The sequence below is a fragment of the Ambystoma mexicanum genome, chromosome 5p (assembly GCF_040938575.1).
Source record: "Ambystoma mexicanum isolate Mex_15411 chromosome 5p, UKY_AmexF1_1, whole genome shotgun sequence".
NCBI classification, from domain to species: Eukaryota; Metazoa; Chordata; class Amphibia; order Caudata; family Ambystomatidae; genus Ambystoma; species Ambystoma mexicanum.
In genome coordinates, this window is record NC_090930.1 from 504,635,186 (window position 1) to 504,658,833 (window position 23,648).

General features: G+C 47.5%; 1 protein-coding gene across 1 annotated transcript in view; it reads left to right on the forward strand.

Annotated features, from left to right (window-relative positions):
- SH3BGRL (SH3 domain binding glutamate rich protein like) overlaps positions 1 to 23,648 on the forward strand; it is a 525,471-nt gene that overhangs the window by 347,897 nt on the left and 153,926 nt on the right. Inside the window, exon 3 of the mRNA XM_069612914.1 lies at positions 1,366 to 1,446. Coding sequence (XP_069469015.1) covers positions 1,366 to 1,446 — 81 coding nt within the window. The remainder of the gene's footprint in view (positions 1 to 1,365; positions 1,447 to 23,648) is intronic.

Sequence of the window (23,648 nt, forward strand, 5' to 3'; positions counted from 1 at the left end):
GCCTGCGTCGCATCTAGACGGGAGTGTGAATGTCGACCAGTACCACATCTAGACAAGAGTAGCGAATACTAGCCACTGCCACATCTAGACTGCATTGGGAATACTACCATTACCATATTAAGACGGAACTGTGAATACTTACTTGATTCACATCTAGAGAGGTTAGATAGGTTTGAAGGAGGGCCAGTGCCTCATCTGAATTTAATAGTGAATATTTGCAGGTGTCATGTAGACAGGATTGTGAATGTTAGCCAGTTTAGGATCAAGATAGAAATGCAGAGATAATCACGCAGAACATATAGAAAGAAAGTAGAAATTCAGCACACATCACTTCTAGATGGCAAGGCCATTAACCAATCCACTAACAATTTCACCACTTGGTCAGGCGCGCTATATAATAAAATAAACAAACCCCTATGCATACACCTCTCAAACTCTAATCAAACACAACCCTAAAGCACCAACAAACGCACAAACTTCACTACACCGCAACAACAAAACAAAGCACACATAGCTTCGCAGAAACAGCACATGACGGATACCGAACAGAAAGCATCCCAAGCTCAGCGAACGGTGTTAACTGAACTGAAGCTGCCAACAGCACATCACTGCTCTCTTGCACTTATCCCGCTCGTTCCCACTAACTTCATCCCCCACACCCTCATACCCTTTCCTTTTCAGATCCACCAGAGCGCCAGGGGACCACTCCGGTGGTGATAGTGCACGATACAAATATCCTTTAACATTCCATGCAACCCACCCTATCATTCTCCTCAGCGTTTCCTGTTGTAACCTGCTAAAGAGTGTTTCATTTTTTTTAATTTTATTGTAACCTTCTCTCCCTCCTTTCCAAACATGGATAAAGAAAGTCACTTGTGGATAAAGGGAATCCTCGATAAAAGCTTGTCCATTTTTGTCATTGTTTTGACTGAGACCAGGCAAAAGAGGCAACATTGGGTACTAAAATAGACCAGTTGAAACTCTTCATAGCAGGAAGCTGTGCTCAAGTTTCTGTCCGAAAAGCACTCTTGGCCCCACAAAACTCACACGGAATGATGAATGCACACACCTTTCCCTCTTCAAATTACCAGTGTGTCTCATCCCTCTCGGGAAGCCATTTTAAAGCATGGTTATTTATCGGGCTGGGTTTCTACATCTCAGATGGCATGTTGTCTGCTGAAATATGCAACACAAGTAAAATCTCACTGTTGTAAACGGGCACAAAATAAATGTACACATTAGGGGACATACAGGGGGGCGGGGTGGGGGGCTACATTTGATTTCTTAAAAAATAATAAATGTTCTGTTTTACAAAATGTCTGCATCAATGGTCTCCAACTATGTCCTTTGTTTCTAATTTCTTAGGATTATGATAGTTTCTTTGATGCCAGAGAAAATAATGCCGTATATGCTTTTTTAGGCTTGGAAGCTCCTCCTGGTTCAAAGGTATGTAACACATTGTGCATCTTTAAATCATGTTTGAATCTTGGCTATGTATTTGCATCAGGGCTGCTATATAGATAATGTGTCTTAGAGGATGCTGAGCAAGACTCTATGATCACAAAGCCTTACTAGATTGTTGCATAATGGTATGTTCTCTTAAGGGATTTATTTTCTGTTCTTTGTCAAAAAATGTTAAATTACTGTATCCTCCAAAAGAAATCTTGCCAGTGTTGGTTTGGCCGATGAATTATCATTTTCAAAGCGGATACTAATAGTCACGCAAAAACAGATCAGATCAGGTATCAAGTGGCAGTGCCTCTTGCCCAATGCCTAATGGGCTCCATTGCTATTGGAATGGCGCAATGAGCGTGGGATATGCTAATGTTTTTTCTTCTCTGGTGTGTGTTCAATTCAAGGTAAAAGGCTCCCAGCCCTTTTCCTAATCTTATCAACAGACATTGCTGAAGTAAAATGAATTTCGAAGGGATTGTGTCCTCCGACATATTCCTTATCTTTGATAGATCACTTCCAGCTCGCTGGCCTCGGAAAATGTTTTCAGTAGAGGCCGCTGCGCGTCGACGTCCCTCGAGTCGGTGTCCTTCGACAGCCTCCGTATCGGCGCCAACGTCATCATGCGTATAAATAAACTTGCGCAGCGTCCGTTGCTCAGTTCCTTTTTTCCGTGCTTCGTGGGCCTCGGAATCGTGTTGCTCAGTTCGTTACTCAAAGTATATTATACTTATTCATGGAGTATTTCTTACTCGCTTTGATGGCTTCCTAATCTGAACCTTCGACACCACAGTCCGGCTTCAAAAAGTGTTGAGATAGTGTCACAGGATCTGTTTGTGGTGTCTGGGATCGCAGCACCAGTGTTCAGAATGCGAGGACTGCAAGTCCATGTTGGCGAAAGCCTTGAAGGAGCGTAAGGGGAAGCTAAAAAAGAGGTAAGACTCTTAAAACTTCTAAAACTCCTTCGAAAGTTTCCTCGGCAGAGTCGAGACATTCGTCTCCTCGCCGTCACGGTAAACATTCTCGTTCGAGGTCTCAAAGTAATTCCCATCATTCTTCGAGATCCAGACATCCGAAAAAGAGGCGTTAAAGATCTCCCTCTTCTTCTTTTGTTTCCCCTGAAAGGGTCACCTGCCCCACAAAACATAGCTCTCCAGCCAAGTGGGGGGAATTCTGAAAAAGGATGCTTGGCGTCTTTGAGAAAGCGGCCTCGACCCCCTCGGAGACGGCTAAAGGTGATACCCTGGGTGAAAGACCCGAAAAGTCAAAACGCCGCGAGTAGCTGCACCCGGCGAAAGAAACTGCTCGAGAGCGTTCCGAACCCTTGAGAAAAAGCAGTAAGACTGCGTCATCGACGCCTTCGTCGAAGGCCCCTTCGACTCATAAATCTGCGTCATCGACGCAGATATCGAAGGGCCCGTCGACGCATAGATCAGTCGAATCGACGCCGAGGTCGACGCCGATAAAGGAGACACCTACGACTAACTACCTCGCAGTCAATAGTCATACCGAGGGCTCCCATCATGACCTCGAATGTCGTCGATAACCTCGACGACTCCGAGTAGGATTCCGATCCTCTTGAGTTCTTCGAGGTCGCTTCATACCTTTTCGATGCCTTTTTCGGTTTCTTCAAAGCCTTTGACTTCTGCGTCGACGTTTTATCAACCAGTTACCACAAGCGTAGCCCCTTCTATTTAGAAATGGGTTTGAAGCCTTTTCCAAGGTCAGATTATTTCAATGTCTTATTCTCCATTTATGAAGAAGGTGAGGATTCTGATCAGGAAAGACCTTTTGGGTGGTAGAGAACTGCCACACCTGTACCAGAGGAATTTATCTCTGAAGAAAATAGGTTGAAGGACTTACAATATTCCTTGCATGATGCAAGTGGGTTGGATACTTCCCCAGAAGCAGAATTTGCCAAACCAGACCCAGGGGAACATGCTGAGACCCCTTATAGAACTTTAATGGCCAGAATGATAGAATTAATGGGTTGGTCTACACCTTTACCTACTTTTCAACAAGATGACCTGACAGACATCTTGATTAAAGGCCCACAGGAAGATCCTGTGGTTCCATTCCATACTGCATTGCAGAGGAAAATATCGTCCAACTGGGAAACTCCTGAGGTTATCCCGGCAGTTAACAAGAAGCTATCTGCCAAATATAGGGTATCTGCGTCTGACCCTGAATATTTGTCAAAACATCCAACTCCAGAGAGTCTGGTTGTTCAAGCAGCAACTTCATCGAACAGTAGATCTGCATACACTACTGTTCCACAAGACAGGGATGACAAGGGATTTGATGCTATGTCAAAAAAGGTCTTTTCTGCATGTAGCATGGCACTTAAATCCATTAGTGCTACTTGTACGCTTGCAAGATTCAGCCATACACTTTGGGAGTGTGCTTCATCAGCGGCCGACTGCCTCCCGGAAGGAGAAGAAAGGGAAGCTTTCCTGAACATCATTAAAGATGGTAAAGACGCAATGTGCGAATCCCTTCAAACTGGCATTGATTCTGCTGACAGTATCAGCAGGGCCATGGCGGCAAGTACTACAATTCGCAGGTCTGCATGGTTACGAAAGTCTGGTTTTGCTCCAGACTATTGAATATGCCCTTTGATGGCTCTTCTTTATTTGGTAAAAAGGCTGATGACAGTCTAGAGAAGTTACAAACTTCTAAGGCAGCAGCAAAATCCCTTGGAGCTGCAATACGTCAAACTCCCTATCACCCCTCCGGAACCTCTTGGAGAGGTAGGTCCTTTCGTTTCTATTCCGCATTCGGAAGAGGAAGGGGACAGCTGGCTTAAAGAGGCCAAAAGAAATTCACCCGAGGTGGACTGGTTAAAAGTACAAAAGCCGCAGATGCCTCTTTACCCTCGGCATCCGCATCAGCCGCTTCTAAACCGCTTTGAGGACTCCTCACAAAACACCAGTAGGGGGCAGGTTAACTCAACATCTGACAGAATGGCAGGCTATTACGTCAGATGCTTGGGCATTGGAGACAGTTGCCTAATGTTACTGCCTGCCTTTCCTACGCACCCCTCAGAGTCATCCACCGGGGAACAACTCTTTGAAGTTTCCAGATCCGCTCCTTTTGCAGGAGATTCTAGACCTGCTAGAGAAAGGTGCCATAGAACCGGTACCTGTAGCGGAGAGGAACAAGGGTTGGTATTCCCCCTACTTCTTGATACCGAAGAAGGACGGAGGACTGAGAGAATTGAACAAATTCCTCAGGAAGGACCAGTTCAAGATGGTAACTCTCTCTCAGATCCTTCAGGCCCTTCAGCTTCAGGACTGGCTGATATCTCTGGACCTTCAGGATGCTTATTTCCATGTGCCAATCCATCTCAAACGCAGGAAATACCTGAGGTTCGCAATTGGCAACTCTCACTATCAATTTCGAGTACTGCCATTTGGGCTGACCTCCGCCCCAAGGGTCTTCACCAAGCTAATGTCGGTAGTTGCTGCAAGTCTAAGGAGGGAAGGGATCCACGTCTACCCCTACCTAGACGATTGGTTGATCAGAGCAGTATCTTCGGAACAAGCTCAGATCCAACTAGATTATGTCTGCCACTTCCTTCACAAACTGGGCTTCTCCCTCAATTTAAAGACGTCACAGATGATACCATCACAGACTCCAGTTCATTGGAGCGGTCCTGGACACTTCCCTGGGAAAAGCCTCGCCACCAGAGGTGAGGGCTCAAGATATTCTGCAGATGGTCACAAAGTTTCAAAATGCCCAACGTCTCCCAGCCTTCGACGTTTTGAGGTTGCTAGGCCTCATGGCATCCTGCATTTTCCTTGTGCCAGAGGCTCGTCTGAGAATGAGATCTCTCCAGTGGGCACTAAGAACTCAGTGGTCGCAATTCTCAGGGAGAATGACAGATCTCCTTCAGGTTCCGGGCAAGGTGGCTCGAGACCTTCAGTGGTGGGCCTGTCAGGAGACCATTTTGAAAGGAGAACTGTTTTGGCAACCATGACCGGAGATGACAGTAGTCACGGACGCCTCACTCACGGGGTGGGGAGCCCATGCCAATGACTTGACCATCAGCTGTCGTTGGTCTCCTTCGGAGTCCAGACTACATATCAACCTGTTAGAGCTGAGAGCAATCAGACTAGCGCTGATGGCTTTTCTGCCATCTGTACAAGGGAAAAATGTCCTGATAATGCCAGACAACACAGTGGCCATGCACTACCTCAAAAAAAGAGGTGTAGTAGGATCACTGCCTCTGTGCAGAGAGGCGATGCAGCTCTGGTGTTGGGCAATCCAAGAAGGAATCTTTCTATCGGCAGTTCACTTAGCCGGAGAGAAGAACTTGACAGCGGACGCTCTGAGCAAGCAGAACACAGTCTCTCACAAGTGGGAGATAGCTCAGGAAGTCCTTCAAGAGATCTTCGCCCTTTGGGGAACCCCTCGAGTGGATCTGTTCGCCACCAGTATCAACAGGAAGTGCGATCACTTTTGTTCAAGGGAATTTCCCCCAAGAGGAGCTCTAGGGGACGCGTCGTAGTGGACTTAGTTTCCACTTCTGTATGCGTTTCCTCCAGTCCCTGTCATTCCTCAGATGATCAGGAGGTTGAGAAGATTCCAGAAGACTATGATCCTAATTGCCCCAGACTGGGCCAGGAGAACGTGGTACCCGGACCTTCTGGACATGTCAATCTGCCCTCCAATTCGTCTTCCACACAGGGAGGATCTTCTCTCACAGAAGGGAGGTCAGGTTCTCCATCCAGACATCAGAACCCTCAACCTTCACGCTTGGTTTCTGAAAGGTTGAGATACAAGGATTGGGACCTCCCAGATGACATCATGGAGGTGTTGCTTTCAGCCAGAATGCCAGCAACAAAAACTTTATACTGCTGCCGTTGGAACAAATTCTGCAGCTGGTGTAGAGAAAAGAATATTGACCCCTTTTCATGTGATACACCAATGGTGCTATCCTTTCTACTCTATTTGGCGAATTCAGGTCTTCAAGTTGGTACAATCAAGGGCTACTTTGCAGCGCTGTCGATCTTCAAGCGCACTGCAGAGGAGCCATCACATTTCAAATTACCATTAGTAATACAATTTGTGAAGGGGCTAACTAATGTCTATCCCCCCCGAGACCGTTCCAAGTTCCCTTATGGGACTTAAATTTAGTTTTGAATTTCCTGATGGGTACTCCTTTCGAACCACTCCACTTTTGTTCGTTAAGATTTCTCACCCTTAAAACTGTCTTATTAGTGGCTTTGACATTGGCCAGGAGGGTGAGCGAATTACAAGCCCTATCTTGTAAACCTCCTCATACAATTTTTCACAAGGACAAAGTTGTCCTACAAGTGAAGCCTAATTTCCTCCCAAAGATGGTTTCTGAATTCCACATCACTCAGAAAATAACCTTACCCTCATTCCATCTTCCTCCCCATCCAGGAAAAGATTAAGAGAGGCTACATAGGCTGGATCCAAGGCGAGCCTTGAGTTTTTATATCAGCAGACTGGCTAGGATCAGACAATCAGACCAACTATTCATAGGTTACACAGGGCACAAACTAGGATTGCCAATTAAAAAACAGACCATCTCCAGATGGATTATCTTAGCCATTCTAGAATGTTACAAATTGGCAGGGAAAGAGCCTCCTCAAAATCTTAGGGCTCATTCAACCAGGGGTATCGCAGCCTCTTTGGCCCTCCAGAGAGGGGTACCGATTCGAGACATATGTGCAGCTGCCACATGGTCGTCCGCGCATACCTTTACTAAATTCTACAATCTGGATTCCTCCTCTAGTCAAGAGACTAGATTTGGCAAAGCTGTGTTACACTCTGTTCACTCTTAAAAGGGAATATGACAATTCTACTCCCACCTCTGTTTACACACCACTGCTATTGGAGTCTATCAAAGATGAGGAATACGTCGGAGGACACAATCCCTTCGAAGAACAAGTTACTTCTTACCTGGTAACGTTCTTTCGATGGGATGTTCCTCCGACGTATTCCTTATCGCCCCTCCCATCCATCCCCTCAGTGAAACTTCCCTTGTGGTTGCAGCTTACGCTCCTTCAAGGTCAATAACCAATTCATGAACAGATAATTCCAAGCTACAAAACGGAACTGAGCAACGGACGCTGCGCGAGTCTATTTATACGCATGATGATGTTGGCGCCGATACGGAGGCTGTCGAAGGACACCGACTCGAGGGACGTCGACGCGCAGCGCCCTCTACTGAAAAATGTTTCCGAGGCCAGCAAGCTGGAAGTGATCTATCAAAGATGAGGAATATGTCGCAGGAACATCCCATCGAAAGAACGTTACCAGGTAAGAAGTAACTTGTTCGTCTCAGTGGATTTCACTTTTACAAAAGTGATGGGCAAGGAGATTCTTTGCTGAAACTGTTACTTTACTTAAGTATGGCACAGGGTAGCATCATCAATCTTTAGGGACGTGGATATTCCAAAAACGTAATGGGAATTAAGTGTTAGAATAGTATTAGTAAAATGATAGACAATTCCCACTCTTACATAGTAAGGCATGAAAGAAGAGCGGGTGAGATGATTTGTATTGCAGGCACTGGAGACTAACGTTTGCTGCAAATACCTACCAGAGAGCATGGGTCATTACCAAAATGTGTGGAAAAGCCGGTGTTTCTCTAATATTAAGTACAAAGATTGAGGCAGAGGTAGTTCCAGAGCAATATGCTGCAAGACACACACCTGTAACGTTTACAATAGTTCTTTGAAGCCCAGGTAGAATAAAGGGTAAGCTGAGCATTAAAATCACTGGAGCTAATGTTTTGAAGGACTGTGACAAGTAGCAAGTGTCGGGAAACATATAGCTTACTAGGCAAGTCATAGCCCTTAACACTTAATTTGGTCATCAGCGAGGGGCCAATGACGAGATTGTCGTTATGTGTGAAAACGTCTTCTTCTAAACTACTCCTTAGATGTAGACCTTCACAAAAAGAGTTGCTGTAGCCAGCAATGTTCCAACTGTGGGCCTATTGCCGTAATTGGTAGTAGTAAACGCATTTATTGAGCACAAGCAAAGTACCAACAGAAGCCAGTTTTATTGTGCTGAACAAATTGTACAAAACATAAGACAGAACATAAAAACAACACGAACGCAGCATAATAACTAATAAAAATTGAGAAAAACATCTGAAAGCAAACATTGGCCAACATATTTTTAAAAGTTAAACCTATATATCCAAACGTTATTATGCTACCTGTAGGGTAAATACATGTATTCATTGTAAGTTGAGACAAAGAAGACTGAATTTATAAAATGCTACTTTGGTGACTGCATTAATCTGAAGCAAAAGTGATAGTTTGCTTTGAAAATGAAAACAAAGTTAAATATGGGTTAAGACAGAGGGAAGGCCATCAAAATAATAAGTGTGGGTGTGTGGATGGGATGAGATGAGATATGCCGAATGTGCAGGCTGAGTTTGGCACAATCGCTATGAGCCTAGGCAATTATTTTGACGTTTCAAGTGCTTCTCTCTGTTCCTTCATGGATCTTAAATGGGCACTTTATTCTGCGGTCCATAAAGCACTGGGATCTATTTCGCTAGTGTTGTGCTGCATCCACTCTTGTTGCCGCTGATGCATTTGGTCCTGTTCTCTTATGTTGGTGAAATTGCGTATCTGTTGACATGTCAAGTTGTTGAACAACGCCTTCCCCGCAATCATCCCTCTTCCTCCCATCCTAAAAAAGTGAATGGAAACAATGCAGTGCATGATTATTTCCTTATTTGCTTTTTATAAAATCATGTTTAATGCAAAATAAAATTCAGGCTAGCAAATCATGAGTCCATATAGTAAACGTATACCCATTCTAATAATGAAAAGCAGAGCAGTTAGTTGATTGAAGATGGGACTGTGTTCAACAGTGGGTGACCCTGTCAGTAATTTTCGGGAAAATTACTTAAGTCTATACCCAAACACGTGTACCAATCAAGAGTGCATATACCCTTTCTTTGCTAAGGTGTAACCAGTCCCAGCAAACTGGTATTTTACCATCTGAGCCAATAAATGTGTATGGCCCCTACACCTGCCAGGTGTCCTAAACCATCCACTGTTCGCTAAGCATTGTTCCTCAAGGTTATGCACATGCACCCAATCTACTGCTAGCAAATAGATGGGTTTTCAGTGGAGAAGAAAACCACTTGCATGTGAACATGTATGTTTTCACTGATTGTCTGCACTTAAAACCCCCTCCCTTTCCACAAGATTGAAGGTGCTGATCATCAAGGTGAGGACATTTCAACTGCTGTTGAAGTCCCTCATGTAGTCCTTTCCAACTTTAAAATAAACGTGTTTTTAAGCATGACTGTGGTACACCATAAACATCCCACTATATTATTGTTTTGTGGTCCTTTCCATTTAACATATTGGAGAAGATCAATACGTTCAGTATCAAGTTAATGAAGCCTTCATAAAAAAAGACTGTCATACAAATACTTTATATAGACACAAAACGTGACGTCTTGGTTTCAAATGACAATGTATTTGTCAAAGCTTTTGCGATCTGTGATAAACTAGAAGTAATACCAATGGGAATGCTATGTGGATGGGGGAGGGTGTGTGTAGAATTATCTATTGGATAGGTTGATTTATAGGTTCAGCTAGGACAACATGAGTGATTTAACGCCCCCAGATATATAGTCCCACTCAACAATTCTGGGCAAGTACACACAGTATTTCGCAATTTGAAATTTATTTCAAAGAATAGCCACTTTAGACCCCAAGGAGATCACCAGAATGGTATAAACTCAAATACAATTGGTCAATCAAATCGAGTTTACTTGCCTGTATGAACATACTGGTTTACATGCAAGCATTCATTCAATATAAATGATCTTGGCCATGATATATCTGTGCTTGACGAACAATGTTTTCTTATTTAACCAAAAGTACTATAGACAGAAGCAAGGTACCGCGATGGGAACGACTTTTGCCCCGTCATACGCAAATCTCACAATGGGGTATTGGGAGAAATATGAGGCATGGAAGGAAAGTAACGAAAAGTTCACGAATAAGGTGATCATGTGGCAACTCTACATTGATGACTTATTCATCATATGGAAGGGCTCTCCAAAGGACTGGATGGACTTTGTGGAACATCTAAATAAAAATGAGTACAATCTAAAGTTCACCGAAACTCACAGTCCCAAGGAAGTTGTGTTTCTGGATGTCACGGTCCAAATTGATGAGGGGAAAATAAAAACGAAAATGTTCCGCAAGCCAACAGGAACAAATGCCCCATTACACGCGAACAGTGCCCACTGCAAAAATTTAATCTGGAGTATTCCGTACGGCGAGTTTATCCGTCTCCGAAGAAATTGCTCGGAACTCAGCACTTATGACGATGAGAGTAAAATCACAGCCTGGGGTTTTAAAAATCGGTGTTATCCCAAACGAATCATCGAGAGAGCTTATTTAAAAGCACGTCAATGCGAGAGGTCCATATTGCTACTAGATCGTAGCAGTAAGACACCTAGTACGGATCAAGAAATTACAACTCGTCTGATCTTGACGTATGGACAATCTGCAAAATATATCAAAAGCATCATACGCAAACACTGGAATACATTGATAGTGGACCCGGACTTGAGACATTCATTGGGAGAATATCCCAATTTTGCCTTCCGAAAATGTCAATCTATTAAAGACAAACTAGTAAGTAGTTTTATGCCACCTGACACCATACCCCAGCAGCCCACTTGGCTAAGCAGTAGGAAGGATGGCTTCTACAAATGTAGAAAGTGTAAGATTTGTGAATATGCGGAGGAGTGCAGCACATTTCTACACCCCATACTCAAGCGAACTATCTCCATTGTGGACAGAATAACCTGTGACTCAGAGTACATAGTGTATGCACTCAAATGCACTTGTAATAAGTGGTACATAGGCAGTACCAAGTGCAAACTTAAGATTCGAATACAGCAACATATAAGAGCCATCAAAAATCAAGACTATTCATACCCTATTGCCAAACATTTCTGGGAGAAACATGAAGGAAAATTAAGTGACTTTTCGTTTATGGGGTTACAACAAGTGAAGATTGGACCAAGGGGAGGAGATAGAGAGAAACTGCTCAGACAAGGAGAAACGAGAGTCATCATTGATTTCGAGAGCAAGTTCCCATCGGGACATAATATCGATGAGGAACTTTATACTTTCTTGGGCGAATAAATCACTGGGATGTTATATTATCCCCCTCCTGGAAAATCAGTAAAATGACTATGCACTGAAGATTGTTAAGCCTTCCCTTAGAATTCCCCCTATGAAAGAGGGTTTTTTCCGCCAGATGGGTTCCACTGGCGTCATTGTTTTTAATTATGTTTAGACTCAGGTTATCCTACCCCCTTATAGAGCCATATTAAATTAGCATGCCTGCCTGCCTTAGATGAGGGAGATGTTCATGATTGGGTGTTTTCATTATTTTCTTGTCAGCACCAGTCACTCTAACAAAAGGTGTATATAACAATTTGTGGCAGATAATAGTAATGGTATGCCGTGGTAAAAATGAGATTGTATGCATTATGCATCGTATTACAGTTCTGCGGTAACCGTACCCGTTGAAGGGATGAATTATGTACCATAAGTCATAGATCCGAAGGGATACGGCATTGGTTCCACACCCCATTAACGGAAGATATTCACAAACCACTGTTTGGGCTGGAGAATTAGATGTGTTCTAAGAAACCTTCAGATGCAATCAAATTCATAAATATACGAATTTAGATTCGAATTGCCATTTGTTGAAACTGGGGTTTTTTTATAAAAAGAACATGTGCACATATAATAATGATGCGATATTGATTGATTTTAACACCCAGTCTCCATGTTATATTGAGTAACTGAACCTATTTAAAAATGGCGGACAGCTTGAATAGGCAGAGGGCACTGAATTAATTTTAGTCCTACCTTTATTTTGAAGGTCAAACTGTAGGGGGAGGGTTTAAATACTGTGTCTTGGAAAACTGAATTCATGTGAACAAGCTACAAGCTGTAGCGAAACGCGTCATCTCTGAGGTTTTCCTTTGTGTTGCTGAGCTGGAGGTTTCCACATGGAACTTTTAAATTTTGTATGGAAATAAAGAAGATTTTTTAAACTGAGCGACGGTGCAGCTGGCTTTTGTTACGAACGTTTTGATTTACTCTGCAATTACTCACAGCATCCCGGGAGTGCGGCTCGAGTTTGCGCCAATGTTTGGTGCAAGAAAAATTATGATATATATATATATATTTTCTGATGTTTGTTAATCTGCTTAGAATCACATGCTGTGCATAGTCCGACATCCAGTGGTCACTGCGGAGTATTGCATTTTGTTTTTCGTAGTCGAAAAGGGACGTCGACAAGGCATGTCTGTAACACTATCCCTATAGTGACGTGCAGTGTACCCACAATCCCTCACGTGTCGAGGTCCCTCAGATTGTTTTTTTCCGCCCAGATATTGGTCGCCTTTACGCGGAGCTCCTCGAGAGACATTTCAAAAACTTTATTCGACCTTTGGTCGTTCTTAACTTATATTATTACTTACATCCCTCCTTCGGCGTCGTAGCTGCGAAGCTGTTCACCGCCGATCAAGATCTCCGACGGCGGTGCCTTCGACGGAGGAGGTTGTTCGGCGTTCGCCGAACACGTGGCCTGGCCTCGACTGCCAAAGACAGTAGGGAGAGTGGGGTCGTGGAACATTTATTGGTTCTCTTTGAGAATGCCTTTCCCTTTCCCCTCCCTTTCCTTCGGGGTTGTTGTCACATGCAATCAGTTCCTCAGCTATGGAGAGGACACCCTTTAGGTTTTGTCTGCGTTGCAAAGGCAAGTTTACCTGGAAAGACCAGCATAAACGGTGTAACTGTTGCTTACCCCTCCACGGCTGTGCGGCCTGTCAGCTCCTTAAGCCGAAGACTTTAAAAGACTGCAGGGTCAAAAGGTGGGCAGCCTACGCCATGTCTAGGTCTGATTCATCACACGCCGCCGCCGTTGAAAGTGACGAGGAATGTGACAACCTGACATCCGTTTCGGAAGTCGTAGACCTCTCTAAGGAGCGTTCACGCTCCTCGTCGTCTGTCCCCGGACCCGACAAGCTCGGCTCACGCCCTGCTTATGGGGATGAACACCCCGGTGACAAGGACGCACACAGAAAACACTCCCATAAACACACGACCCACGGCTCTTCCTCGTCGAAGACGAAGAGAGCATTAGCGCCAACGGAGACGCAGGTCCTACCGGCGGCCTCCTCAGACCATAAGAGTCTTAAGCCCCCCTCGCAACCGCAAACACGACTAGCGACTGGGCTACCCCCAGATAAGGGCGCTATCACTAAACCGCCAGACCACGCGCACCGTAAGAGAGCGCCCGTCGGCGTAGAGCAAGTGACGCCTGTAACGTCGACGCCGGAGGTACCCTCGACAAACAGTTTAGTTGTTGAGAGCCTGGCGTGGATTATTTCCAGCGGATAGCCAGAGACGGACGGCGAAAGAAACATCGATCACCGCTCATAAGGCCTGGGGGACGCCGAGAAGGTCAGAAGGAAGGCAGTAACCGCCCCCTCCTTCGAGAGGGACTCTAGCCTACCAGAAGGCTTTTCCGAAGGCGAGGGGAACCTTTCTTTGACATTATGGGATAGGTCGAAGCGTTTTCTAATGGAAGGCCCTCCCCTTCCCCCCCGGACCACTCTGGGGTACCTCACGAAACCCTAGAGAGACTCCAGTTCTGTATGGACAAAATGGAGAGGTTCATGGAGACTCGGAACCTTCCAACACCCAAGAGATCAAGAGAGGGACCTCAGGAGGATCCCAGGGCCAAGTACCCTAGGCTGTTTGTCCCCCCACCCCCCCAAGAGGATGTAGATTTATATGACCTCACTGGAGAGGACCCCCACTTTCAGGAGGATGATGAATTCTTAGGCAATGAAGGGGAAAAAACTTAGAGGAGGAAGGTTTTGAAGACAACCTGGATATGGGTGGTGGGGGCTCCGGAGAAGACCCAGAAGACGCTTCACAGCCCTGGCAGTCCCCATCAGCGTTTTCAGACCCTGATGCCATAAACCTGTCCCCACCCAAGGACTTACCTATTAGGAATACGTCACCTATAGACAATCAACCTACCTTTAATGCACTACTAAGCAAGGCAGCAGCTCATTTCGAGATCGAAACCGGGGAAACTTCTCCTGACATCGACTTTGTAGAAAAGATCATTAAGGAGAAACCCCCTGTCAGCCAAACCATTCCCCTTCTCGCCTCAGTAAAGGGACGAATTATTCCTTCACTATCCACTCCCGCGTTGATCAGAGGGGTCAACCCGAGGATAGAAAAATTATTTAGTCCTTCTCCATCGGACCCGTTATACATCAGGGGCTACTCTGTACCAGGCTCCTTAGTGGTGACAAATACTAGGAAGAGAGCAGGGGTCCCGCTGTCAACTAGCGAGACACCACCAGATAAAGAGGGTAAAAAATGGTATGCCCTAGGAAAGAGGATTACAGCCTCAGCTGCCTTTTCCGCAAGAATTGCCAACAACAACTATTTGCTGGCAAGTTACGCAGATGCACAATGGAGCAAACTACGTAAGGACATTGAGGAGGTACCGGAACCCCTACGTATTCGGCTTCTAGCCACGGTGACTGAAGGGACCTTAGTCAATCAAAGCATCATAAAAATACTCTGGATGCTGCAGAAACAGCTGGCCGTTCCCTAGTCCAAGGAATCCTCCTCAAACGCCATGCATGGCTCTGTAATTCAGGCTTTAAACCTGAAACACAAGCATCTCTAATTAACAAACCTATAGAAGATGCAAACCTCTTTGGTAAGGCGGTGGATGAGGCACTAGAGACCGCAAAGAAGGAATTTGACACCATCAAAACCCTAGACCAAATTTCAAGGCCTCCCAACAAACGTGGTTATGGCAACAAATGCTTTTTTCGAGGCCAACGCCAGCAGCAACAATACTCTGCAGGTAACTGATCCTATAACCAAGGCACCAGTGGACAATACAACCAAAGAGGACAACGTCGTGGCAAGGGAAGAGGTCGGGATCGCACCCCTAGAGGTTCCCAAGCCACCAACACTAAATGACTCAAAGATTCGGGTCCCCTCCCATGCTTCGCCGGTCGGGGGCCGGTTAACATCCTTTCTTCCAGCATGGGAGGGTATAACATCAGAACGCTGGGTACTATCAACCATAGCCCGCGGTTACTGTATAGAATTCAACAGTTCCCCTACATACAGACCCCCAAGGGGACGACGCATGTCGCCAGAACACCTTGCCATCCTTCTTCAAGAAGTGGACCAACTACTAGAAAAAGGAGCTATAGCGGTCGTGCCTCTATCCCAGGTAACGGAAGGTATTTATTCAGTGTACTTCCTTGTACCCAAAAAGGACTTAACCACGCGCCCTGTACTAGATTTGCGCCCAGCGAACAAATTTGTCAAACCTCAAAAATTTCGTATGGTGGCTCTACAGGAGGTAATCCCCCTGCTTTCACAGGGAGATTACATGACAACACTGGGCATGAAAGATGCATACTTTCATATTTTAATGTTGCCAGCTCACAGAAATACCTCAGGTTCATGATAGAGGGCAAACACTACCAGTTCAGAGTGCTACCCTTCGGCATAGCATCAGCGCTGAGAGTATTCACAAAGGTACTGGCAGTGGCAGCGGCCCACCTGTGCAGGTTGTCCATCCCAGTATACCCTTACCTTGACGATTGGCTTATAACAGGGGATTCTTACGAACCATGCTTCTCAAATACCCAAGACTGTAGACCTTTTGTTTCAACTGGGCTTCTCCATCAACAAGAAGAAGTCCACTTTAGACCCCAGCCAGATCAAACAATTCCTAGGGGCTCTAATTCGAACAAAGGACGGCCTCATCTTCCCCTCCAACGAGAGGGTCCAAAACATGCTGTTTCAAATCCCTCAATATGTGGCCGGTCGAGAGGTGACGGTACGCAAAGCAATGCGTTTACTAGGAATGATGGCGTTATGTATGTACTTGGTACCTCACGCGCGCCCATTGCAAGAGTGGCTCAACAGCCAGTGGTGTCAGGCCAGCGGACAATGGAACGATCTAGTGGTGGTCTCGCAGGCCTTGGTTCTCTCGCTATGGTGGTGGTCAAAGGAAAACCTGGTAATAGGGAAACCATTCGCCACCCGCCCAGTGGAAGCCACTCTAACCACAGACGCATCCCTCACAGGATGGGGGCTCACCTATCCCATCAGACTGCTCACGGAGTTTGGACTCCGAGCGTAGCATCCAAGCACATAAACTTGCTGGAGCTACTAGCTGTGTTCAAGGCACTGAAAGCCTTCCAGGCACACCTGCAAGGGAAGACAGTGATGGTCCTCACGGACAGCACCACAGCCATGTACTACCTCAACAAGCAAGGGGGCACTCACTCTCCAGGACTGTCCAAGCTATCCCAGAACATCAGAAAGTGGGCTCTCAAGCACAACATGTTCCTACTGTCACAACATGTACCAGGGGAACTCAATCTGCTAGACGAACTCAGTAGAGACTTCCCTCTGCCCTCAGAGTACGAATGGCGGTTACACGAAGACATCGTCTTCGACGTCTTCACACAATGGGGATTCCCAGAAATGGATCTGTTCGCAACTCTGGAAAACTCCCAATGCCAAGATTACGCCTCCAGGTACCCCCAGAACCAATCCAAGGGGAACGGTCTATCGATACCATGGTCAGGGAAATTTGTTTACGCTTTTCCCCCCCGACTCCCCTTCTTTTTTTTAATAACATATTTTATTGGTTTTAAACATACATACAATGCATCTACCTTACCCCCCCCCCCCTCTCCCTCCCTTCAACATTCCGGTTGGTACACCCTTTGATTCCAGTCATTGCTTTTCCGCACCATTGTTTCCGAGGCTTGTGTTTCTTTTCATGTCTCGTATGTGGAATGTGTCCATCTTCTTACCCCCCCACTTCACCGGCAGTTTCTACCACACACAGTCCTCCCATTTCCCCCAGATCTTGTGCGCCTTTGCCGGGCATCCCCGTGCTGTGTATATTCTATGCTCCTGTGCTGCACAAATGTCCATTTCATTCGACCATTGGTTCACGGATGGGCTTTCCGGGGCTCCCCATTTTTGTGCTATATCTCGTTTTATCAAACCCATTGCATTGGAAAGAAAGATACCCTCCCACTTGTTCGAGACGCTCTCGTCTGGGGCCCCCAATATCATTATAGCAGGTTCTGGGGTTATCGTGCGCCCCAGGGCTCTTGTGAGTTGTTGACAGCATTGCTCCCAGAAAGTCTTGATTTCAGAGCATCCCCAGAGAAGGTGGATGAAAGTGCCCTCCTCCCTTCCACATTTCAGGCAGTTGGGGTCCTCTGCTCTTCCCCAGCTAAATAGGGCCCTTCGCGGATAGTACACCCTGTGTAGTATTTTTAGTTGTACCAGTCTGATCCTGGAATTAATTGCTATTTCGCGTGGGTGCATAAGTATTTGGATCCAGTTCTCTGGTTCAATAGGCCCCACGTCACGCTCCCATTTGTTCTTAAGGCTAGTCAGCTCCGGGGTGGCAAAGGCATTAATCGCCTTATACAGGATAGTGGTGACTTTTGCAGGAATGTGTTGTACCAGGAGGTTACGTTCCAGGGGTGTGTAATCTGCTAGCTCGTCAAGCTCTAGCCTATGTGCACCAATGGCATGTGTTAATTGTAAATAGTGGTAATTTTCTGCTTCTGGCAATCCATATGTTTGCTGCAGGGTTTCGAATGGGAGGATTGAGCCATCCGTAACGATGTCTCCTATTGTGGCTATCCCAGCCTCCACCCACCTGGTCCATGCATTCAGCTTCCTCACCTCCTTCAACCTATGGTTGTGCCAGAGTGGTTGTGCCATGGTAACTTGTTTCCCCCAACCTATGTGGGTATGTGCCTGCCTCCATACCGTCGCGATATGGGTGGACATTGTTTGTGCGGGGGGCCTGGCTAGGGTCTGGTATAGTGTTTCCAGTGGCGGGCTGCCCCGGGTAATGGGTTCCTCCGCTCTAATATGTGGTTGTCCGGGATCTCCGTGGAGGAGGTCGTTGACTACGTTTAGTTGAGAGGCCCAGTAGTAGGATCTTAGATGTGGGAGACCTATACCCCCCTCCCAGACGGATCGTTGTAGTGTGGATAATGCAATTCGGGGCTGCCCGCCCTTCCATATCAGTTTTCCAACCAGGCGCTCTATTTGAGTGAACTCTGAGTTTGGTATGGTCAGTGGGGCGTTCTGTAGCACATAAAGAAAGCGCGGGAGCGCCATCATTTTAAAGAGGGCCGATCTGCCCATGAGCGTAAGAGGGAGGAGCATCCAATGTCTTACGTCCTCTGCGAAACGATCCACTAGTGGGTGCAGGTTGTGGGTCACATATTCCGAGAGGATCCCGGAGATCCATATGCCCAGATAACGGAAGCCCTCCCTTTCTACTCGGTATGGGATGCCTCGGGGAATTGCCATGTCCCCCCCCTTCACCGGGAACAGGATCGATTTATCCCAGTTGACCCTTAGTCCACTGAATTCCCCAAAAGTCGTCAACATCTGGGTTATAATTGGGCATGCGTGCTCTGGGTCGCTGAGGTAGAGTAGTAGATCGTCAGCGTAAAGGGACACTTTGTCCTCTCTTCCATCCGGCCATCGGAATCCAGACCATGTGGTGACTTGTCTGAGCCATTGGGCCAGTGGTTCGATCGCCAAGGCAAATAGGAGGGGGGAAAGAGGGCAGCCCTGTCGGGTGCCCCTGCCCAATGGGAAGGCTTTCGAGGTCCAGCCATTTACCCTAACCGTCGCCATTGGGGCTTCGTATAGCAGCCGTATCCAACCGAGAAAAGCCTCACCTATATTCATGCGTCTCATCACCGCCCATAAGCTTTCCCACACTACCGAGTCGAACGCCTTCTCAAAATCAATAGCTAGAAGAGCTAGTGGCGCTTCTATGCTCGGGGCTTTTTCCAAGAGTAAATGTAGCCTGCGTAGATTCATTCTGGTGGATCTCTGCGGCATAAAGCCGCATTGATCCGGGTGGACCAATGTGGGTATGGCCTGTTGGAGTCTATTGGCCAGTGCCTTGGCAAGAATCTTCGCCTCACTATTAATAAGCGATATGGGTCGGTATGATGTGCATTGGTCAGGGGGTTTACCCTGTTTCGGAATAACCACAATATTTGCTGTTCGTAGGTCCCTCGGGAGGATGCCCAGGTCTTTGGCTGCTAGGAATAGTTCCCGAAGGGGGGTCGCCATTTTGTTACTGCCTAATTTTTTCCAGGTCTCGGCCGGAAAGCCGTTAGGACCTGGTGTCTTCCCAGATTGTAACTGGGACATGGCCTCTGCGATCTCTGCTTCATCCAGTTCTCTATCTAGATGTGTTTTTTGCTGTTCCGAGAGGTATGGAATTGCGATCTCATCCAGAAGGGACGGATCCATTGGTAATGTCGGGGCAGCGTAAAGTGTGGTATAGAAGTTGGCGAATGCCTCCGCTATTTCTGGGTCTGTTTTGGCAGGGGTGTTGGGGTTCTCCGTTATCTGTCTGACATGCCGGTGCCCTGCCTCACGGCGTTCCAGCCAGGCCAGTAGTTTGCCGGCTTTGTCACCATACTCATAAACTCTGGTCCTGGTCTCCCTGTGCGCCTGTTTCGCATTATCTAACGCTGTGTTATGAAGAGTTGCTCTGGCTTTCATAAGGGAGCGGTGGACCTCGGGGCTGGGACTGGTGACATATCTAGTTTCCCATTCCTTTGCGGCTGCCTCCGCCTCCGTGATTTTTTTGTTTTGTTCTTTCCTTTTATTACACGTCCATGCCATTATTTCCCCTCTAAGTACCGCCTTATGGGATTCCCATAGCGTCACCGGGCTTTCTACAGAGCTTGTGTTTATTTCGAAAAATTCGTCGGATTTTTCCGTAATGTGTTTCACGAACTCTGGCAGACCCAGGTAGTAACTATTTAACCGCCAGGTCCTGGGGGGCAGGGGTTTATCCACCTGGAGCATTAATTCCAGGGGGGAATGGTCGGAGATACCGCGGGGAAGAAGTTCCGCTGTCTTGACCCTATATGCTTCGGGGGTCGGGAGGAAGAAGTGATCCAACCTGGACAGGGATCCATGAGCCCCTGAGTGAAAGGAGAACCCCTGATCTATGGGGTGGAGGTCTCTCCATACGTCACTCAGCCCCAGAGCTGTTGCAAAGGTCGCTAATCGGGTGGGTTTATTTGGGTCTCGATTTCGTATATGAGTTCGGTCCCGTGTATTGCACATCACATCATTGAAGTCCCCTCCCAGGATCCATAGGTCTGGCTGTTGTTGTACCATCAGTGCCGTGACATCCCTTAGGAGAATATCCCCCAGACCCGGCGGGGAGTATATTGCCAGGATGGCCACCTTCTCCTCCCATAGGGTGCCCTCAACCAGCACAAAGCGGCCCCTGGGGTCTAGTTCCACTGCCGACAGTGTAAAGGGGAGCCTCTTGTGTATAAGAATCAGGACTCCTCGGGAACCCATCGTGTACCCTGCGTGATGCGCCTGGCGATAGTTCGTCCTGCGGAAAAATTGGCAGGTCGTGCCCGCTAGGTGCGTCTCTGTGAGGAGAGCTATGTCAGGAGAACGCCTGTTAAGGAATTGCATTATAAGTCGGCGTTTTATGCTTGAGCCCATGCCATTCACATTCCATGTAAGGAGTTTTAAGGATCTGTGCCGTGTATTAAGTCCCCTTGGGGCATGTGTTTCTTCATCTGAGCCGCCGTTATGTTGTTGTGTGGCCATTCCTGTCTACAGGTCTAGATTGTTGTATCGGATGTGTATGTGATGTATGCGGGTATAAGGATGCGGTGGGCATGCCCTTCGGGTGCGTGGGTGTTGGGCGTGAGGTGCATCCTAGCTTCTTGGTGGGAATTGGTTTGGTGTCGTGTCCCGGATAAATTTTAACATATAACAACTCCCCGTCCCCCCTCCCCATACTCCTCCCCAACATGAAGTATCTGTCGCCCGAACTTTACTGGCGCTGGAAAAACTATGCGGCCAGATTAACTTAAACTTAAACTGTTATTTCTTTCCCTCTGACTTACTACTCCTTACTGATTCGAGTGTCCGGAGCCTTGGGTCGGGGGCGTGGTGGTCGCCGGTGGTCTGTTGTGTTGCTTCTGATTAAGTACGTTGCGTTTGATCCTTCGTGCAGCGGCGGCTACGACCTCACTCTAGTGATTGTTCAAACAAGGAGGATGTCGCCATGGCCCACCTAATGGGCCGTTGGTTAATACGTTCTATCCCGGTTTCCATCTGATCTTTGGTTTTGCGATTGACTCTGTTAACTTCTTTCTGGGTCGGGATCCCCATATGGTTCGTCGTGGTTTTCCGGCGCGGGGTGTTGAGCGGGTCCATTCTCCCTTGGTCTTGGTCTCGGTCTTTCCCCCCGGTTTCGCTCAGTCCTGGTCCAGTCTCCCACGATGTGGGTTTCGGCCCAACTCCATGCCTCCTGTGGGTCAGTGAAGTGGATTGTCTTGCCTTCGTGTTGGATTTTCAACTGTGCCGGGAACAACAGTCCGTATTTCACGTTCATCGAGTGCAGCTTCCTTTTCAGATGTTCAAAGGACTGTCTGGCCCTCTGGACTTCGCGGGTGTAATCCGGAAAAAAGGCGATCCTGGAGCCATTATATGTCACTGTCCCTTGTGTCCTGGCCATCTGTAAAATGGCATCTCTATCGCGGTAATTGAGAATTTTTGCAATAATCGTTCTTGGGGGAGCTCCTGGAGTTGGTCGACCGGTGGGTACTCGGTGCGCACGTTCCACCGAGAAGAAATTCGAGAAGGTCTTTGGGGCGAAAAGGTCCGCTAGCCATTGCTCCAAAAAGAGTTCCATACTGGGGCCTTCTGTGCGCTCCGGCAGGCCCAAAATGCGGATGTTATTGCGTCGGGACCTGCCCTCTCCCTCCTCCACTCGGGCTTCTAAGGTTTTCAGGCGGGTTAGTGTTTGCGTGAGTTGTTGGTGCACACCCCCCATGTCGTCCTCCACATTGGATATTCGCTGTTCTGCTTCTCCTGTTCTAGAAGACAATTTTTGGAGGTCTTGGCGAAGAAATGAGACCTCGGTGGAGATAGCGTCCACTTTTTGTTCCACCGAGGAGCGTGAGTTGGCGATTGCCGCCATAACGTCTTTTAGTGAGAGGGTCTCTTCCATCGGGGGGGTGGTGTTTGTTTCAGTGTTCTCCGCAGTTTGTGTCGGTTGTGAGCTTGTTGCATACTGATCCATGGTGCTCTGCGTTGCGTTCTTCTTGAATCTTTCCTTCCCCATGATGTGGGAGATCCTCAGGGTTGTGGACGTGGGAGTTAAAGCGTCTTATCCTCCCACGGCGTCGTCAGGGCTTTCCCCCGCTACCTTGCCGCCCCTGCCTCACACCCGTTGTGTTGTTACTTGGTCGATTGTATCTTCGTCTTCCCCAGGGTCTCAAGAGCTTGTGGATTATGCTCGAAGCCCGACGCGTGGGGAGCACCTACTTGCTGTGGGTCGTCCCTTTGTTGGCTTGTTAGTAGGGCAAAGGCACCGGAAGATATCACAGGCCAGTATCGGCGTTCGATGGCACGTCGTCGCGGCCTCACAGCCGTTTCAGCATATCAATACGCTCCCACTAGAGTCTCTCGTTGCGGGTCTGCCTGCAGCTGCGGTCCGGTGGCGGCGTCGGCTTACCAGAGAAATACACGGTACCCTCCCGTTATTCTCTCCTTGTCCTCAAGGCTTGCAATTGCGCCGGGCGCGCCGGACGCAGCCCAGGTTGTCCGCCCGATTTGTTTATGTGCGTGGTTGTGTCCACGGTAGCTCAGTTCTAGCCGGTCCGTCGCCCGCTTCTCGGGCCCTTGTCGAGGGAGTGGCGCAGGGTGGGTGGGGGTTATTCTCCCCCCCTCTGGTTCCTTCAGTGGATCGGGCTCGGGGCCTTCGCTGTGTCTCTAGCTACTCTCCGACGCGGCGGCCATCTTGCTTTGCCGGCGGGATTTCCCTTCGTTTCTTCAATGCAGATATTTCGTTCACCGCGCCTCGTTTTTGGTCTAAACCTTGGTCGTTTGCTGTCGCCAGGTTCCGCTGCACAAAAATGTCTTTATTTCTTCTGAACGAGTTCCCGAAGCAAAGGATTTTCCAGGATATTTCGGGCGGCCACGAGAGCGCTCGGGGATCACGTCTCCATTGCGCGCTCGCAGGCCACGCCCCCCCCCGACTCCCCTTCT